The 19,870-nt window shown below is 52.5% G+C and overlaps 1 protein-coding gene across 1 annotated transcript; it reads right to left on the reverse strand.

Moving 5' to 3' along the window:
• Nucleotides 1-5,617: 5,617 nt before the first annotated feature.
• Nucleotides 5,618-8,679, reverse strand: ZBTB25 (zinc finger and BTB domain containing 25). The gene is made up of 2 exons (XM_069857084.1): nucleotides 8,447-8,679; nucleotides 5,618-7,276 (listed from the first exon to the last, which is right to left on the reverse strand). The coding sequence occupies exons 1-2, from the start codon at nucleotides 8,647-8,649 to the stop codon at nucleotides 6,139-6,141; spliced, it is 1,341 nt and encodes a 446-aa protein (XP_069713185.1). The 5' UTR covers nucleotides 8,650-8,679; the 3' UTR covers nucleotides 5,618-6,138.
• Nucleotides 8,680-19,870: the final 11,191 nt, after the last annotated feature.

The following is a 19,870-nucleotide window of genomic DNA, read 5'->3' on the forward strand; positions in this document are numbered from 1 at the left end:
AGAGGCTGGTAGTGGAATGCTCAGCCCCTAATAACAGGTTTTGGCACCTGCTCTGCTGGGAGCAGGATTGCTGCAGGGTGGTGGAGGTGACCGCTGTCAGACCTGGTCCCTCCTGGGATGGCTGCAGGGAAAGGAGGGTGACGCTGAGCCTCTGAGCCTCTGCCCCTGGCACACCGGCAGTTTCAGCCAAAGCTTGCTGAGGCCTGGCTCGACAACACCATGCTTCTGCCTACTATGAGGTTTCTCCCCATGCATCACCCCAAGATGGCTCGCGACTGTGGCTTCCCTGCCCTGGAGCCTAGACCTGGCTTTATGTCCTGCAACTGATGGGTGGCAAATCCAGCACCAAATCATAGAATCATAGAATCACCAGGTTGGGAAAGACCCACTGGATCATTGAGTCCAACCATTCCTATCAAACACTAAACCATGCCCCTCAGCACCTCATCCACCAGTCCCTTAAACACCTCCAGGGAAGGTGACTCAACCACCTCCCTGGGCAGCCTGTTCCAGTGCCCAATGACCCTTTCTGTGAAAAATCTTTTCCTAATGTCCAGCCTAAACCTCCCCTGGTGGAGCTTGAGGCCATTCCCTCTTGTCCTGTCCCCTGTCACTTGGGAGAAGAGGCCAGCTCCCTCCTCTCCACAACCTCCTTTCAGATAGTTGTAGAGAGCAATGAGGTCTCCCCTCAGCCTCCTCTTCTCCAGGCTAAACAACCCCAGCTCTCTCATCTGCTCCTCGTAAGACTTGTTCTTCAGCCCCTTCACCAGCTTTGTTGCTCTTCTCTGGACTCGCTCCAGAGCCTCAACATCCTTCTTGTGGTGAGGGGTCCAGAACTGAACACAGTATTCGAGGAGCGGTCTCACCAGTGCCGAGTACAGAGGGAGAATAACCTCCCTGGACCTGCTGGTCACACCATTTCTGATCCAAGCCAAGATGCCATTGGCCTTCTTGGCCACCTGGGCACACTGCTGGCTCATGTTCAGTCGTTGTCAACCAACACCCCCAGGTCCCTCTCCTCCAGGCAGCTTTCTAGACAGACTTCTCCTAGTCTGTAGCACTGCATAGGGTTATTGTGACAAAGTCCTTTACACCACTTTCTTACGGTGTTTGTCCCAGTGATGGGAGAGTTAGCATGGACTAAAATTTGCCCAGCTGCCACTGGGAGCCATTAGCGGCACTGCCCTGTGCATCCCAGGAAGGTAAAACCATGCATGGGCTGCCCCGAGCTCTGCAAATCTTCCCAGGGGTATCTCAGGTGTAAACCGACCTAATTCAGCAGACAGGGATTTGAGCTTTGGTGTGCCTTTGTTCTGAGGGTGTAGCATCTGGTTTAGAATAGTTAGTGGAAACATTTCCTCTCTTACACTGCTTTTGAAGTTGTGTCATTACTTTTCCTTAATTAAACATGCAAATCCTGTAAATGCTGCAATTCTGGCTTGGGGAATTCAGTCCTGACAACGGCTCCAGCTGTAAATATCTAACTGGCATGTAAGTTAGGGCAGATCTATCCTCATTACCATTTTCCTCCTGATTTCTTATTGCTCAGAATACATCTTCCTAGAGCCGGACTGCTGCGAAGCCCACTTAGTTGCAGCTCTTGCTTGCATACCATGGCAAGAAGGGGAAAGAAAAGTCTAGGGTATATAAAACCCCAGTGAAGGTGAAGACGACTGCAGGGGTATGACATGACCTGGTGTTGGTGGATTGCCATGGAAGGACTTTGACAAACCAAAAAGAAACCTCCCGCCTTGGCCACTGGTAGCTCACGGTCCCATTCAGTGATGGTGAATTGCATATGCTAAGATCACTTTTCACTGTACTTCTGAAGGCTTCACTTACATTCTGCCTCCATAATAGTAGTAAAACATTCTGTATGCATTGTACTCTTTCCAGAAAGCTCATCATAGCTTTATTTTGTGGTTTTATTTTTAACTGCAATTCTTACTTCTTCAGGTTTACAGCCTGACGGCAAATTTCTTTTCCCTTTCTAACCTCTCGGCATGCGCAAATGTCCCAAACCCCTCTGGTGAGACCACTGCACCCACTGCTGGGTTGTCAGCCCTTCCACATCCCCAGCATCTGCTGCCGCCCACTTTTGCAGTGATTCAACAGACAAAATGGGAGAGAAAAGCCTGCCCAAATGGCTGGTGTACCCAGACGGCTGAAGACATGTTGTAACAACAGTCTGTGCTTAAGGTGAAATGAGCTCAAGAGGTTTTTTTATCCTGCATGGAGACGGGGCAAGCACAGCTCGGCCATCAGCATCACCTCCTGGGCAGCCAGCAGGCATTGCTCCCTGCCAGCTGCTCAAAAATTCCAGGTGAAAGAGGTAAAATCCAAACATTTGAAGGTGAACACTGAGAGGATATGTGTTACCTTTAAAATCTGTGCAAGTAACAGGCATCAAAGTCCCACTCCTCTGGGAGTGGTAACGCAGAAGTTCAGCCTAATGCTTTCATTGCACAAGTGCTACCAAAGGGCATCTCTAGCCCGCACTGCAGGTGGTGAAAAACAAGTTTCTCGGTAAAATAACTAGACTCCATGCTGCAAGGAGAGGTAAATAGCCTTTATTCTACACACTTTACTGCACCCTAAGCAGCCCAAGAAATGTGGTCCCTGTTGGACCTGGCTTATCCAGCATCAAAGCACTTAAAATATTTCAGAATATGTATCTCTAAACTGTTTAGCCTGCTCTGGTCGTTGAGCCAGCTACAGGTGGCATCTTCAGGCCAGCACCCAGATACATGTGAAAGTGGTGGTAGCCTCTGCAGCACTTAGTGAAGTTTCAGAGGTTAACTTAGGCTGGCCAAGGAGTCTGGCAAGGGTCTGAGCACCAATCAATCCTCCCATGTTTTTATAAAACACGAGCTGCAGAGCCCGTGGGCAAAGCACTTCAATGCCTGTGATTCGTCAGCTCTGCACCCTTGGGGCTGGATCCCCTGTGCAGCACAGGGTGAAGCTCTACAGATTCCCCAGAGCTTTTCAATTTCCATCCTTCAAGTATCACCATCCTGGGACTTTCTTTGCCTAAGCCCCTGTGCATCTATCAACCAATCACAAGTATCTGAAAGGAATCACTAGCATAGTCATTCTGCACGCTGTGACAAATCCTTTTGTATTTTCTTAGGAAAAAAACCCAAAACCTACAAGAAAGTAGTAGTTGCCAAGCCCAGCTGTGCAAGTCAGGCAGATTCTTCAAACACACACTGGCATAAAGGTTTACCATCTCGTAATCCAAGTTTTAGTAATAAAACTTCTTATGATATATCCAGGAGCCTCTGCTGCCCTTGCTTAGCAAATGTAGCTGTTTTCTAAAACTATTTTCTATTCCTAAGACTTAGAGAGAATGATGTTTCCAAGTTAATGTAACTTGGAATTGATGACTTCTATCCCTCAAGCTTTTTCTACTGCCTAAATTATAACAGCACTTGAACATTTGCAGTAGAAAACTGCTGAAAATGCACTTCTTTTATTAGAAATTATGCAAAAAATGCCTTTTGCAGATGTCTGATGTTACAGATGTTCAGTACCACAAAGCTTTATCAAAGTACATCCTACTGTGTGATGACAGAAAAAATCATTTACACTCAGAAATTTTCAAAGACGTATCGAACACACACACAAACACAAATGCTGATTTCAGTATGATTTCAGCTTTACTGATGTATTTGCAGACAGTACAGTGGAGCCACTCCTATAGAACATCTGTACATAGAGCTGATGGATAAACAATCAGCTGTTCTACCCGAGTTCATGGTTTTTATTAAAGCTCCCTTATAGTGGCCAAGAACTGAACAAAACAATCCTTCTCACTAACCTGAAGGTGAGCAGCATGTCCTAGAGGCGCCTTTGGGCACTGCTGATTGCTGTTCTCCGTGCTCTCCCCATTAAGGAGCCCGGTTACCACTGCTCAGTTTTCTTTGCAGGGACTCTTTGACTTCCAATATCCATTCATCCAGCAAGTTAGGTATCTAGTTGAAGTTACTGGGGCTCCCATCTCCCATTGAATAGTCAGAAGACTCATTTTTAGCTCTTCTCTACAGCTACGTCCCAACCCAACAGATGTTCCTCTCTGTTCCTAACAGGGCTTAAATTAAATGTAGGAACCTGAGTGAAGCAAGCAGCACCCAGAGAATCCAGCCAGCTCCATAAAGTGTTACTCACAAAGAGGGAGTCACTGTCAAATACTGTTTAAGATTTTTCTTAACCATCAAGTAGAAATAGAGGTCAGTGGAAGCCAGAGGCATTTTCCCCGAGTTACAAGCAGCCTGTGCTGATGCTGTCAGCCTGGGAGAGACCCAGAAGGCTCTCTTCTAGGAAATGCTCTGTTTGAATCACTTTGTGCTCCGATGCACCATTTGCAGGCCTGGATGTCGGCACAGTTTTGTTTTAAAGGAAGGCATTTTAAATAGAATTAGAACGCACGCACACCAGAGCAGCTTTAATAGGCACACAAAGTGAGCGAAACGCTCAGTCTAGCAGGTAAGCACACACCAAACCACACTGCGTATTTTTTAACATCATCCCGGCACGCTCAGAGGCTGTTTGGTTTTCCCCTTTGTCTTAAAACACAACCTGGCAGCCCTCAGTGGCCCATCCATAGCCTTGAGTGTGCAGCTCCCCACCCAGGAGAAGCAGCAGTCACCCTTATGAAGACCTCAGATGATCTCTTAATTCAGCAGCGATTTAATTGCAGCTCTTGCTCCAGGACAGTTTCAAAGAAGAGAGCTCAATGGTCTGGACTACAGAGAGCCTTGGAGCAGGCATTTCGACAGTAACTGTTCTCACCATTGTTCAGGCTCCTCCTTTCCAAAGGCAATGACTCGACTCCACCAGGACTGGCAGAAAGCCTCCAGCTTCTCAAAAAACTGGGTAATGAGATTAAGGGAGCAGCTTGCAAGGCTTTTGCTCTTCGCTGCAAAAGAAACCTCTGTGCTGTGAGAACTTTATGTGCCTCTTTGGGCCTTTCTGATTAAGAGCATCTCTTGAAGGATGATGGGTTGGAGACCATCTAGTGGGAAGCCTGGGGTATCTCAGGTGAAAAGCTACACAGAGGGAAAATAGAAATCCATTTAAAATCCCTCTTGGATTAGTCATTATTCTTCAGATATAAAGTAATGATAAATGAAAGGCAAAAATCTTGCATTTTACCATTTTATGGTGTCTGCACAAGTAGAGGAAAAAAACCCAAACCCACTATATATTTGATCTTAGCAAATACACAGATTGTAATATTTAAGCATGTGTTTGCTCCAAGCTGTTTATAGAGTCAGAAATCATTTTCACTGAGAAAATCTGTATGGTACTTAATCCTGTAAAGATTTAGGTTAGGATGTGCCTCCCCTCCTAAAGGAGGGGACACTTCTTTGCAGCTTTCATTCCTCCCTGCATGGTCCAATGATGGGATGCGGTCCTGGAGGGGCATCAAAATGTATCTCTGCTTATGTAGCAGCAGTTGATGATGGGGTGGTAGGAATGAGGGAAAATAGATGTAAAACCCCTGAGTCTAAAAGTAAACTTAAAAGATTGTACTGATGAAGACTCTAGGGCTTGTCAAAGTGGAAGGTGCAACCCATACATCAACGCTGCCAGTTGAAAACACCAGCCACATGGCTATCGCATGTATTCATGCAGAGTTTAACTAACTGCATTTATACAATACAAGCTTCAGGATTCATCTCCTTGAGATATTTATTTTAATTAAAACAAACTCTTTGGGAAACACAGTACATAATTCCCTCTACATTTTCCTCCATCTAGTTTCAGAAGAGTAATTCTACCAGATATAGACAGTCCTAGGTGCCACGCAACATATCAGATGATGTTTAAAACTCACACCCAGCAATACAGTCTTGAGTCTAGTAGAGCAGAGCAGGAATAAGTTTAAATTTATGAAAAATATAACTGAGTTACATGGAGGCTTCCAAAAAGAGACTTAGGAGGGAATTAGCTTGAGTCTAAAAGTTAGAGAAGTAAAAAAGCGAGCACACAAATCAAAGTATGCAGTTCTTCACAGTTATCTCAGAGGCAATTGGAATGGTGGCTGAAGAAAATAGACTGCAGAGAGCAGCTGCTCACTAGGTGGAAAATGCCAAAATGCCAGTTTCAGCACCTAAAGGCCACACAGGAGGAGAACTACTCTACGAGGATGGTGTCAACACTTTCTTGGATGAGATCTGTCTCCAGTGTACACTCACCTAAGTGGTCTTGAGATAAACTGGAGCTTTTCCTCGCACTCTCACTGTCACAGTAAGGATGAAACCTGGGGGTGGCAGGGTTCTCCAGCCACTGGCAGCGGCTGTATTTGTGTTGTTTCCCCCTGTGTGTGTACATGTGTTCAAGCAACTGGCTCTTCCGGAAAAATGCGCGGCCACAGATGGTACAAATTACTTTTCTCTTTCTCGAGAAAGAAAAGTTACAGTTCAGCTCCACGGGCTCATGGTCCTTGGAGATGAGGGAGAGCTGGCCGATCTGTAGAGGCTCTAGGTCGCTGCAGCTTGGGTGCTCCAGCTGATGCTCATCTTCCTTGAGGAGGACGGCCCCGAGCCGGTGGTCATCCCCAGCCTCCCTGTCCTCAACAAGAGGCTGCACCTCTCCCAGATCGCTGCTCTCCAGGATGGAGGCTGGGACGCTGAACGGCAGCGAGCCAGAGACGTGGGTGTGCAAGTGCTCTCGCAGCCTCTCCCGGGACTCAAAACGCTCCCCGCAGTAGTGACACAAGTGCACCCTGAGGCCAGCCTTAGCAAAGACGGGGCTTGCTACCTCTGGAGAAGGAGGGGTGGAGCTCCGGGATACCACAAGCTCTGAGTCACATCCCTCCTGCTTTATGGAGACCGAGAGCTTCGGGTGTTCTTCAGCTGGCTTGGTGAGGGCAGCAGGCTGAGCAGAGGGGCGAGCGATCTGCTGGTCAAGGGAGCTGTTGTCCAGGCCGATGGCCAGAGACAGCTGCAGCTGCGGGTGGTCGCCCTGCGCAGTGGACCTGCTGCCTGCTTTGGGCAGACTCTCCTTTGCTCCCGGGCATTCCTTTGCTAGCTTGTGCGCGGTCGAGATCTGGATGCCGTACAAGTTTGAAGACTGGACCAGCTCCGGGGACAACATTTGGTTCATCTCGACTGCAATGTGGGAGAGGTGGTCTGCGTGGAGAAAGCGGATGCCCTCCTCCAGTCGGCTCTGGCTGACGGTCTGCTTCGGCCCCTTCCCAGTGTACATGATATGCAACAAGTAACTAAATATGTCAGGCTGGATGTCTGCAGGCTGAATCTTTATGCACTCACTGAAACAAAACAGATGATTAAGTACGTACAGGGCTACAAATTACAGTCCTGACCCATTCATTCGCTCTGCCATTGGCTGTTAAGAGGATGTGTGCTGCTGCCTGCCTCCCAATTCACAACGAGTAGCTCTCCGCGCCAAGATCTGCAGAAGCACGCGCCCTGTTTGCACAGCAAAATGCCCGAGCATGTATTTATCCCTCTGATTATAAAGACCGTGTGCACAACCCCAGCCAGAGATGGTGAGAGTGGCCAGCCCCCCGTCACTCGCACACAGAGCCAAGTGGCACCACGCGGCACCGCAGCGATGCCATGCAAGCCACACAGTGCTGGCGTGGGGCACTCTAGTAATAGGAGGCAAAGAATATAAGTGTGTTTAAGTAATAAAATCAGCTGCTGCTACTGTGTAATCTTTATGAGCTTTGCATTTAAGGGTCAGTAAACAACATCTATTGGAAAGGAAATTAACTGATCTTCTCACTTCCAGATGAAGGGGTACGCGGCAGATGGTGAAAGATTTTCTTGCAAAGGCACTGGGAGGGGAATAGAGAAGGGTTTCATCAATTACAAGCAGCAAGCTCCAGCTCAGAGACAAGATTAGACCTTGGCACTGCTGTCGTTATACCTGCAGAACCACTCCTGACCCAGCCAGGTGAAGAATCCGAACAGCAACTTGAAATAAATTTACGACCTCAGTCTCGGCCCTTATCTGCAAGAGTCTGAAGCACAGAACTGTGATAAGGCTACGGCTCCTCAATTGCTTCAAGCCCATGGATCTTGCCAGAAGGGACAGTCCCACCCAGGCTACAAGCTAAACCGAAGGACACTCTGCTCCTGCTCAGGAGGTACCTGAACATCCTTAGATTGCAAATCTGTGAGGTCTCACTGCAGGAGGACTGGGGTACTTTACTTTCCTGGTCACGCAAATATCTCATCTTTGAAATGCGGGCCCTGATGTTGGCATACGCCGACTAGGAGGGTGGCTTTAAAGGACGGCACATTCTGGACTGGGAATGTTTAGAGAGCAGAGGCGTGAGATGGATTAGGAAAGTTATCTCATGCCATCTAACATCCCCACTGACCCTTTTAGGCTGTAATGCCTTTAGAAAGGGGAAGAAGCAGAAAGTTGAACAGAGCAGGTAAAAGGTGGGAGGAGAGCTGTGCATCCTTACCTCGTCTGATGAATAAATATCATCTTAAAATAGTTGGAAAACGCAGCAAGCACCGCTCTGTGGGCTTTGAAGTAAACATCTCCAATGGCAACTGTGCAGTCACACAGAAAGCCAAACTCTCGCTGCATGTTCAGCTGCTGGAGGAGGAGGAGGCTGTGGCTGGTGGTATCCATGGCGTTCCTGCGAGCAAGAGAACAGGACATGCACCTCGGGAAGAAATCACAGAGCTCCCAAAGGCTCAGATGTGGGTTTCTCACCGCTGAAAGGAGACGGATGCCCCGGCACCGAGGACGACCTCCCAGAGCCTCTTACCCCCTCCAGACGGTCCCTGCACCCCAATTTAATAATTCCTCCTCCTCCCCAAACCCACGCTCAGCGAGCTCCAAACCCACCCGGGACTTTCCCATTTGCCGGCTACGAGCGAAGCTCTTTCTCCTACCGATTCCCACCGGCATCAACTTTAAACACCGCTCGCCTCTTCACTCCGACCTCGCACCGTTCTTTCTGCCTCCCCCTCCCACCCCGAGCTGCCCTCCCCATCGCTCCCCATCGCTCCCCGATCGCGGCGGCCGCTCACAAAGCCCCTATTGTGCCGGGCTGAGCCGCCCTTACCCCGTTTGCAAATAAAAGCTGATATTTTGCTATGGGTTCAGCTGAAACAAACAAACAAACAAACAAACAGAATGATCTCGCGGGGTGCGTGCGGGTGCAGGCGGGGGGGGGGGCAGGGGGGAGGGATGCGGCGAGCGCAGCATCCCCGGGGCCGCGGTGCCTGCGCGCTCCCCGCCCCGCGCAGCCGCTCAGCGGCGGATGGGAGGGCGCTGCCCCCCCCTCCGCTTCCTGCTGCCGCGGGGCCGGGGGAGGCCCCGCCTGCGCGGGGGGAGAGCGGGCGCGCAGCCCCTTCGCGCGGGTATTGCGCGGGTATTGCGCGGGTGCTGCGCGACCCGGCGGGTGGGGGGACGCTGACACCCCCGCCGGGCTTCCCGCTGCAGCCGGGGCTGGGCTGGGGTGGGCGCTGCTCCCCTCCTCCTCCTCCTCCCTGCGCTTCTTGCTGCAGCCGGGGCTGGGGTGACCACCCCACCCCGCTTTGCTTGGAAAATAAGCGCGCAGCCCCTTGCGCGGGGGCTGCGTTACCCGTAGAATCACAGAATCACTAGGTTGCAAAGGACCCACCGGGTCATCGAGTCCAACCACTCCTATCAATCACTAAACCATGCCCCTCAGCGCCTCATCCAGCCTTCCATTGAACACCTCCAGGGATGGGGACTAAACCACCTCCCCGGGCAGCCTCTGCCAGTGACCCTTTCCATGAAATAAGTTTTCCTGATGTCAAGCCTGAACCTCCCCTGGTGGAGCTTGAGGCCATTCCCTCTTGTCCTGTCCCCTGTCACTTGGGAGAAGAACCCAGCTCCCTCCTCTCCACAATCTCCTTTCAGATAGTTGTAGAGAGCAATGAGGTCTCCCCTCAGCCTCCTCCAGGCTAAACACCCCCAGCTCTCTCAGCCGTTCCTCATAACACTTGTTCTCCAGCCCCTTCACCCAGCTGCTCCTCACGCTTCTTGCTGCAGCCTGGGCTGGGGTGGGCAGAGTTGGTTGCATCGCGGCTCCACTTCACTTGGAAAAAGCTCCCAGCCCCTTGCGCGGGTGCTGCCCTGTGCACCCACAGCCCCCGAGGGCAGGACTGAGGTCACCCCCAAGAGGGGTTTGCTGGGGGGGAGTGAGTGTTTGTGCCATCAGGGACCTCACCCTGGCTTGGGAGACTGTGCTTCTTAAGTCACCCTGAGACAGAATATCATCTGCTGAGCTCCTTAGATCGTGATACAAGTGCTTTTCGGTTTATTTAGGGGTTTTTAACAGCAAAAACACTCAATGGCAGGCATCCCTCCTGCCTGCCTTGCTTAGGAAAATGGATGTGAAGATAGGATCTGGCTTTTACATCCCTATCTGTGGCCTGGGTCCTTTCTTTAACCACTGGTGAGTCCTGTAGACGCACCATTTCTCTCAGGCTTCCCCCAGTATCTCATTAATTTTTAAACCAGAGGTTATTTTGGGTGAGAGCAGCTGTGCTGGGTGCAGCAGGGCCTGGCAGGGGCAGTGCCACCTCCACCCCATCTCCTGGCTCCTCTGGGAGCATCATCCTGAGCCGCAGCCTGTGCTTTGGTATTCACTGCAATCTTTGAGGTGTCTTTCCCATTAATTTTTTCAAATTGCTTTCTGAACCCATTTAAACTTCCAGTCCTTGCAGCCTTCTGCTGCCACCAGGTTAATTTTGTGTCCACAGGTTGGCTTTAATTGGAAAAGTCAGCCAAAATTGCTGTTTCTGTATTTGTGCCATGTTTTTGGTGCAGTTTCACGTGTCTATCATGCCCATCTCCTCAGTGGCATCTCTCTTTGCCCTGGGCCTCTGCTGAAGAGATTCGGTGCCTTAGATCATCCTTCTTAGTGTTCTCTTATCATTTAATATTTTGCAGTTCGTTTTCCCATTGCATTCCTGTAACTGCAGTTTTTAATTGGTATGTTCACCAATCTTTAGGGCAAATAATGCTCCTGGTCCCCTAGAATCCAGCAGTTTATGGGGCTCATTGGGCTCAAGGACAGTCTTTCCCTCCTGTTTGCACAGCAGCAGGATTAGAGTCAATGGAGTTATAGCCCTTCTGCTCCTATAAACTTTGATAATTGCTTTTCATCTCCAAAAAGGTTGGCAGTAGGTTTTGTACTCCTTTCTGCGTTGTTTAACATATTTATTAACCGGTGTACAAAGCGAGTCGCTATTTGCAGACAGCATGTTATTTATTTAAATGATTAATTATTTACATGCTATTTAGGTTGACTCCAGTCCAAAGAGGGCTTTGAAGAACTTCAGCAAAACTGAAGCCAAAATGATGGAAGCGACAACGAGAAATGAAATTTAGTGTTTCGCTGTAAAACACGGGCGATAATATCATACGCCTCAGCAGATATAAACTGATACAGCCTACGCTGATGGGTTAAATAAGAGAGCAGGACATAATCACAGCTGTCTGAATGAGCATTGCTGCTCGCTGCTCCTCCTCTGTGGCCAGAAAATAATAATAAAAATAATAAATCAGGAAGGCAAGTGTGGTGGGAGGGCGTCGAGAGACTGGAGACTGAAGAAAACAGGGCCTGCTCTGTGCCCCATTTTACCGGAGGTGGCAGAAGGTCCCGGCTTGATGCATGTGGGAGGGCTGGGAGGGAACCAGAGGCTGCACAAACCCTGCTTGGGCGCTCTTTGTTTGTGTGGCCCTGAGATGTGTGAGGATCTGGAGAGAAAAAGACCCTTAAAACATGAGAAAAACGACTTCTCGGCTTGATTTGAAAACCACGACCGCAGCAGCTTACGGAGGCCATTACTTTAACTTCCTATGAAACAGGAAAAACGATGAAGATGGGGTTGTACTCTGGGGGTCCCTCTGCCTTCCGCAGGGGTTCGCGATCCACAGCCACGGGGCGTTTTTCCCCATGGCACTGCTACGGGCATCACACCCCTGAGCCAAGGCTGCTGTGCAGTGAGGGGGGAAACACAGGGACTTTTTTGAGATGCATTTTGAAAGCACCACTTTTATTCAGTAGCAGTCAGAAAATCCCCCGCCAGACCCAGGAGGAGGAAGGGGTGATGTCCCATGTGGAAACTAGGAATCTATACATTGGATTTGTCCTGTTTGACCTCATTGCTCTCTACAACTAGCCGAAAGGAAGTTGTGGAGAGGGGGGAGCTGGCCTCTTCTCCCAAGTGACAGGGGACAGGACGAGAGGCAATGGCCTCAAGTTCCACCAGGGGAGGTTCAGGTTGGACATTAGGAAAATTTTTCACAGAAAGGGTCTTTGGGCACTGGAACAGGCTGCCCAGGGAGGTGGTTGGGTTCCCATCCCTGGAGGTGTTTAAGGGACAGGTGGACGAGGCACTGAGGGGCACGGTTTAGTGTTTGATAGGAATGGTTGGACTCGATGATCCGGTGGGTCTTTTCCAACCTGGTGATTCTATGATTCTTTCACAGTGGTGGGATGCCTTAGGAAAACCTTGGGGGTCATTGAAGCAGGGACCAATGCTGGTACATTTTAACATCATGGCATTTTATTTTGTTGCTTTTTATTGTTGTTGTTACCTTTGTAACTTTCAACTTTGTAATCCAGTATTTTAACTTGGCTACAAGTGGTGCTGGAGCACCTCCCACATGCGGGCAGGCTGAGGGTGTTGGGGTTCTTCAGCCTGGAGAAGAGAAGGCTCCAGGGAGAGCTTGTAGCAGCCTTCCAGTCCTTAAAGAGGGAGTATAGGAAAGCCGGGGAGGGGCTCTTTATCGGGGGTGCAGGGATTGTACGAGGGGGAATAGTTTTAAGCTGAAAGAGAGCAGATTTAGCTGAGCTATTAGGAAGAATTTTTTTGCCGTGAGGGTGGGGAGGCACTGGACCGGGTTTCCCAGGGAAGTTGTGGATGCCCCATTCCTGGAGGTGTTCAAAACCAGGTTGGATGAGACTTTAAGCAACCTGATGTAGTGGAATTTGTCCCTGCCCATCGCAGGGGAGTTGGAACTGGATGATCTTTAAGGTCCCTTTCAACTCAAACCATTCCATGATTCTATGAACTTGGGTTTTCCCTTTGGCGTGTCTGGATCTTGCCTGTTTGTTGCGGCAAACATCAAACCAATGGTATCTCTAGAAACTGTCCGAACGAAGGAGCCATGCAAGACGAAACGCTTCCGATGCTTGCGCTAAATGGCAAACGTCACTTTGGGGGTTGAAAAGTCAAGTGGCGAGAGCTGGAGGAAAGCCTGACCTGGCAGATGTTTTTTCAGGGCTGCGTGGCAGGTAGCGTAGGGGCCGCCTGCAGCTTCAGGAAATCCCACTGGCTCCCACGGGCCAGTCCAGGAGGAGCTGGATGTTGTGTGAGAGGAGAGGTGCAGAGAGTGACGGGAAGAGGGCCTGGGAAAGCTCCTAGAAAGAAAGAATTAAAAAAACCCCGAAGCTGTCCTTGGGATCTGGGCTAAAGCACGGCAATAGCTGCCAGCCCCTCCACTCCTTGCATCAAACACCGAGAGGGGAAGGCGGCGATGTTAATGTGTGGAATCGCAGCCAAAAGGGAATATTTTTTTCGCGTGCAACTTGCAGCTGCTCTTCTTGCAGCTGAGCTGTGACACACTGCGAGGCTTGCGGGGACCGGACTCCAACGCTGGACATCCACCCACATGGGTAACCGAGACCTCCCCATTCCCATGGCCCAGTGCAGGGGGGGCGACACGGCGATGTGAGGGGCTGGGGGGCAAGGAGAGAGGGAATGGAGTTCTGTGGGGAAGAGGTGGGGGAAGGGGGACAAGGTGTTGTGTGGGGCAGGGGGAGAAGGAGATGGCAGTGAGTTGTGTGGGGCAGAGGGAAAAGGAGAGGACAAGGCGTTGTGCGGGGCAGATGTGAGGGGAAAAGGGGGATAAGGTGTTGTGTGGGGCTGGGGGAGAGGGCACAGAGTTGTGTGGAGCTGGGGGGGAGGACACAGAGTTGTGTGGGGCAGGTGTGGGGGGAAAAGGGGGATAAGGTGTTGTGTGGGGCTGGGGGAGAGGACATGGTGTTGTGTGGGGCTGGGGGAAAAGGAGAAGGCACAGAGTTGCGTGGGGAAGAGGTGGGGGGAAAAGGGGGACACGGTGTTGTGTGGGGCAGAGGGAAAAGGAGAGGGCACTGAGTTGTGGGGGGCAGGTGTGGGGGGCCCAGCGTGGTGCGGGGCAGAGGGAAAAGGAGCAGACACGGCATCGTGTGGGGCAGAGGTGGGAGGAAAGGGGGACAAGGCGTTGTGCGGGTCGGGGGAAAAGGAGAGGGCAGACATTGTATGGGGCAGAGGGAAAAGGAGAGGACAGGGCGTTGTGCGGGGCAGATGCGGGGGGGGAAGGGGGACGAGGCGTGGGGCTGGGGGGAGAGAGGGCACGGCGTGTGGGGCAGAGGGAGAGGGCGAGGAGCGGGCCGGGGGCGTGGGACGGCGCCCCGGGGGGGGCCGGGCTGGCGGCGGGAGCGGTTCCCGGCGGGGCGGCGGCGCTGGGCCCGGGAGCCGCGGCCGCCGAGGGGCGGGGAGGGTCCTGGCCGGCGCGGTGTCGGCGGAGCCGGCGCTGCGGCAGCGCGGGGGGCGGAAGTTCTTTGTTGCAGCGGCGGGAGCGGCGCGGGCAGCTCCGGCAGAGCCGCCGCCGCCGCCGGGGTAAGCGCGGCCCCCGGCGCCGCGACCCGCACCGGGGACCGGGATAGCGAGGGGGGAAGGGCGGGGGAGGAGGCGGGGGAGAAGCGGGAGCGGCGGCCGCAGCTCCGCCGGCGGCGGGAGGTGGGAAGTGCGGAGCGCGCGGCGCGGCCCGACCCGGCACCGCGGGGCCCGCACCGAGCGGGACGGGGGGCGGGCGGGGGCAGGCGCCGCGGCGGCCGCGGGTCCAGGTGGGGGCGCGGGGCCGGGGGGTGCGGGAGCGCGCTGCGGGGCCCATTGCGGGGGCGGGGGCCGCGCTCCGGCTGCGGGGACGGGGTGGGGGGTGGGGGGGCGGGTGCGTGCGCAGGCGCCGCGGCGGCTGCGGGGTCCGGGTGGGGGTGCGGGATCTGAGGGGGGAGGGGTGCGGGGCCGCGGCGGGCGCGCTCGGTCTGCGGGGCCGGGTGCGTGCGCAGGCGCCGCGGCGGCTGCGGGGCCCGTCGAGGGTGCGGGGGCGGCCGCGGGGCCAGGTCGGGGTGCGGGAGCGGCTAAGGGGCTCGTTGAGGGTTGCGGGAGCGGCAGTGGGGACCGGGGGGCGCTGGGGGGGAGGCGGAGGCGGCTGCGGGTCGGGAAGAGCGCGTGGCGGTGGGTGCGCGGGGGTGCGGGTGCGGATCCGGATGGGGGTGCGGATGGAGGCGGGTCCGGATGGGGGCGACTGCGGGCTCCGGGTGGGGGTCCGGATGGGGGCGGTGCGGTTCGGGGCGGGGTCCGAGCGGGGGTCCGGATGGGGATGCGCATGGGTGCGAGGTGCGGGGTCGGGGTGCGGGTCCGGATGGTCGAAGTGCGGTGCGGATGGGGGTCCGGATGCGGGTCCGGACAGTGGCTGGTGCGGGGTCCGGTTGGAGGTCTGGATGGTGGCGGTGCGGATGGGCGCGAAGTGCGGGGTCTGGATGGGGGTGCGGATGAGGGCGGGGACGGGGTCGGATAGGGGCGAAGTGCGGGGTCCGGGTGCGGGTCCAGATGGTGGCGGGTGCGGGGTCCGAGTGGGGGTCCGGATGGTGGCGGAGCGGTGCGGATGGGTGCGGGGTGCGGGGTCCGGGTGCGGATCCAGATGGGTGCGGGGTCCAGATCGGGGTCTGGATGGTCGCGGTGTGCGGTGCGGACGGGGGTGCAGATGGCCGCGGTGCGGATGGGGGCGAGGTGCGGAGTCCGAGTTGGGGATCCGGCTGGGGGCGGTGCGGTGCGGATGGGTGCGGGGTCCTGATGGGGATGCGGTGGGGGCGAGGTGCGGGGTCTTGATGGGGATGCGGATGGGGGCGGGTGCGGGGTCCTGATGGGGATGCGGATGGGGGCGAGGTGCGGGGTCCTGATGGGGATGCGGATGGGGGCGAGGTGCGGGGTCCTGTTGGGGATGCGGTGGGGGCGAGGTGCGGGGTCCTGATGGGGATGCGGTGGGGGCGAGGTGCGGGGTCTTGATGGGGATGCGGATGGGGGCGAGGTGCGGGGCGCGTTGCGGGTCTGGCTGGGGGCGGGTGCGGGGTCTGGCTGGGGGTCCGGCTGGTGGCGGTGCGGGCGCTGCGGCAGCGCTGCGGGGCTCGGAGGGGGGGGGGGTGTCGGTCGCTGCTCCGCCGAGAAGCAGAAGCGTCCTCGGGGGGTGTCGGGCGGGCCGGGAGTTGCCCGAAACACCTCGGGGGCCGCTCCCGCCCCGAGCGCTGCCTCCTCTCGCTCCTTTCCTCTCAAAACACCCCCGGAGCTGGAGCACAAGCCGGGGCTGCAGCCCGGAGGGAGCGCTCCACCCTGCCGGGCGGGAGGCTTGGGTTTCACTGGGGGCTGGCAGCGAGCAGCATCGCCTCCGAGGCGGCCGGGAAGGAAGGGGAATAGTTTTGTCCCATAAAAACAAGCCCCGTGTTGCTCTGGGAGCGGTGTCGAAAGTCTCGCTCCTCGAGTGACTCCTCTTTTCTTCTCGGATAGGCAGGAGACTGGAAACGCTGCGGGTTTGAGGCTGGGGTTTTATTCCTGTCCTTCAGGATTTTTTTGTAACTCCCTTTCTCAAATTCTGCTTGGTTTTTGGGCTGGTGGGCGAGTGCCGGTTTCTCTTGACACGTAGGCATTGGGAAAGGGGTAGCACAGGCTGGATGCAGTTTAATATTTGGATATTTACTGCTAGGTTATGACGTTTTCTTGCATTATTTCCCTTGCAAAGAACAACTCATACTGCACAACTACCCCGGCCTGCAACGCTATGGTGTTCCTTAGGCATTTAATTACATTAAACAAACATTCCTTTAATTAAAGCTGTTTGTTTAACATTCTTCATTACAACTCTTGGAAAAACAAACCCCACAAGCAGCCATGAGCAAGGAGGGATGCGGGCTTCTCGTTTTTGCTGAATTACAACTTAAGCTTTCCTGGCAAGCGGGGGAGAGGCGTTGCGACCATATGGCTGTGGGGAAAACCAGCCAAATGCCAACGGTTGCAGCGCTGGCAGAGATTTTTCCTAGGCAGCAGCATAGCGAGTTGACAAGATTGCAGAGGGATTTTTGGATGACTGGCCAGAAAACCTGAGGAGCAGCGAGTCCTGTTCGTTGCATTCTGCTGTTGGAGCTAGCAGGGAACCAGCAGGCACCAGGGGGTTGCGTGGATGAGAGGTGGGTGTAGGAGGATGTGGGTAATGAAGACATGGGTTGGTGCTGTGTGGGAAGCTCGGAGAAGTAATAGAAACCCCTTCTTCCTGGTAGCCAGAAAGTTTTGCGTGGAATAAGATCACAGGCTTAGCAGATATTTCAGCTCTGCTTGCACAAGTCTTCATGCCGTGCGGTCACTGGCACAGGAATTTGCAGCGATTACATTGAGAGTGCTCAGATCAACTGGTGACTTGGGTTTTTAGATACTTTCTTACTTTAACGTGTGAGGTTAATTGCCTCTTTCAGGGATTTCCGTTGCTGCTGACAGAGGAGAGCTCTGAAAGTCCAGACAAAGCCTTAGTAGTTACTTAACTGCTGTATGGAAACAAAATCACTGCTCAGAATTGAGATAATGAGTTTCCTGATAAAAGTCCTGGTGTCTTTTCTCTTAGTTGTTACAGCTGGACCCCTCACTTAGAGTCCTTCCGGACCTCAGATGTGCATTTTTCAGTTTGAGCAGTGGTTCCCCAGTGGTAAGGTTATTCTGCCCTTCCTCTGCTCAGGCACAGTAAACGCTGTCACCCAGAGCTCTGCTGCAGGCACAGCATGTTGGCCCAGCAACTGACATGATTTGCATGAAGACCATTTATATCCTCAAGTTTGTCTGGTAATTTCTTCTTTGTGCATGTCATGCCGCTGCAAAGCTCTAGAATTATCTGGCTGTTGCCTTTTTTTCCCCTCTTATTAAACTTGTTTTTCCTATATTAAACTTCTTTCATTGGATAGAGACCTTATTTTTTTTAAGTGCTGCAAGTGAAATATGAAAAGCAGAAAGAATCAACAAAATCTGTAGCCCGACCATTGTGTCACGAGTTACTGTTACTGTGCTTAGTTCATGTGCATCCAGCGAGTTGATATGCCAAAGTATGACTTGTATTTAGTCAAGGATACTTTCCTGGAAGGCACATGTATCTTCATTTGAGGGTCTTAAGAGGTCTAAACCTCCAAAATGCCTCTGGAAGTTGAAAGTTGCTAACTGAAAGAGCCAAGATAAAAAGGCTCATCTTTCAGCTACAAAGCATAAATGGGGTGCCGTATTTTTTCCCCCACTAATTGTTTCCTTTAAACGTATCGTTACCACATTTCCTGGCAACTTTTTACAACTGTAAAGGTGTCAGATAAAAGAAAACTGTGACTTTCCAGAGTAATCCTCTGTGGCTAGCAACTTAATTCAAAAGGTTGCATGAGCTCTCTCTTAGTAGTTTTACTCCATAGATCTATCTAAAGCTGGTTTGAAGTTGAGATGAAGCTTTCCTGCAAACTGTTTTCTTAATTTATTCACTCATGCTTTTCTGACACCTTGTTCCTTGTCTTCGGAGGAGCGTTCTTACCTAAGAATTTCTTAACTAATTCTCAGTTAGCAGCCAAGAGTCATAACTTGCTAAATTTTGATGGCTGTTTCTTGTTTGTGGACATGGGTGCTGAATCAGTGAAGGGCTGCCTACTGAGGAGGGATCAAGTGTCTCCGACAGCTCATGGTTGGGCGCTTTGGAGCTTTTCCCTCCTTCAGATCCAGCCCAAGTGTCAGTGGACAGTGAAAGTGTTCAGCCTGTAGAAGAGAAGGCTGTGGGGAGACCTTATATCAGCCTTCCAGTATGGGAAGGGGACCTATGGGAAAGGTGGGCACAGCCTGTTTTGCGAGGCCTGTTCTTAAAGGACAAGGAGTAATGGTTTTAAGCTAAGGGAGGGTAGATTTAGACTGGATATAAGGAAGAAATTTTTATGATGAGGACGGTGAAACACTGGCAAAGGTTGCCCAGGGACGTAGTGGAGGCCTCATCCCTGGAAACGTTCAAGGTTGGGTCGGATGGGGCTGTGTGCAGTGTGATTGAGTTGCAGATGTCCTTGCTTTTGCAGGGGTTTTACTAGATGACCTTTAAAGGTCCCTTCCAACCCAAAGCATTCTATGATTCTATGAAACTTGTTTCTACACATTGGCCACAAGTCTTCTTAAAAGGAGTTGATTCATCCATCAGCATGTATCTGAAGATGAGTATCTACATCATTGGAAACTGCTTCACAACTAGCACGCCTGAAGGCAGTTGATTGGAAGGGCTATGGGAGGAGGATAAATTATACCTTAAGTCCTTTGTAGCATGAATAATGGAGCTTGATTAGATTTTTCTCAACCAGTACATGGAATTCCCAGAATTGTTTTAATTTATGCTCAAGGCTACGTTTGCAATGCAAACTGCATCTTATTCGTACCTGTGGTTGAAGTGGATGGTGGTCACTTGGCCCCAAGTTCTTTGCTGTTCTTGCAAGGTTTATGTAAACTGAGGCACCTTCTTGGACTCTACAATACCAGAGCAATCTCTGTTGCTTCCTCTCGAGTGTATCTAGATATAGCTGTAGCCCATCGGCAGTTCTGTGGTCAGTGTACTGGCCAGACACCTAAGCTTCTCGGGCATCGCACAGGGAATTTAAACATGCCATGTAGGATTTTGTTCCAAGCATGTAGATCCTGTCATTTAGGAACCAGAATTGTTTAGTGCATCTGACCCACAGAGGCAAATTAACTCTTTAGGGAGGAGAGTTCTTGGGAACCCCTGCCAGAGTGGGATACAGTATCGGACT

Source organism: Phaenicophaeus curvirostris, chromosome 5 (assembly GCF_032191515.1).
Source record: "Phaenicophaeus curvirostris isolate KB17595 chromosome 5, BPBGC_Pcur_1.0, whole genome shotgun sequence".
Taxonomy (NCBI): domain Eukaryota; kingdom Metazoa; phylum Chordata; class Aves; order Cuculiformes; family Cuculidae; genus Phaenicophaeus; species Phaenicophaeus curvirostris.

What these genes read in the sequence shown, in the direction of transcription:
- ZBTB25 (XM_069857084.1), bottom strand. Translation starts at nt 8,649, where the DNA reads ATGTCCTGTTCTCTTGCTCGCAGGAACGCCATGGATACCACCAGCCAC. An exon ending in ATATTTATTCATCAGACGAG is followed by an intron (nt 7,277 to 8,446) that starts GTAAGGATGCAC and finishes GTTTTGTTTCAG; the next exon opens with TGAGTGCATAAAGATTCAGC.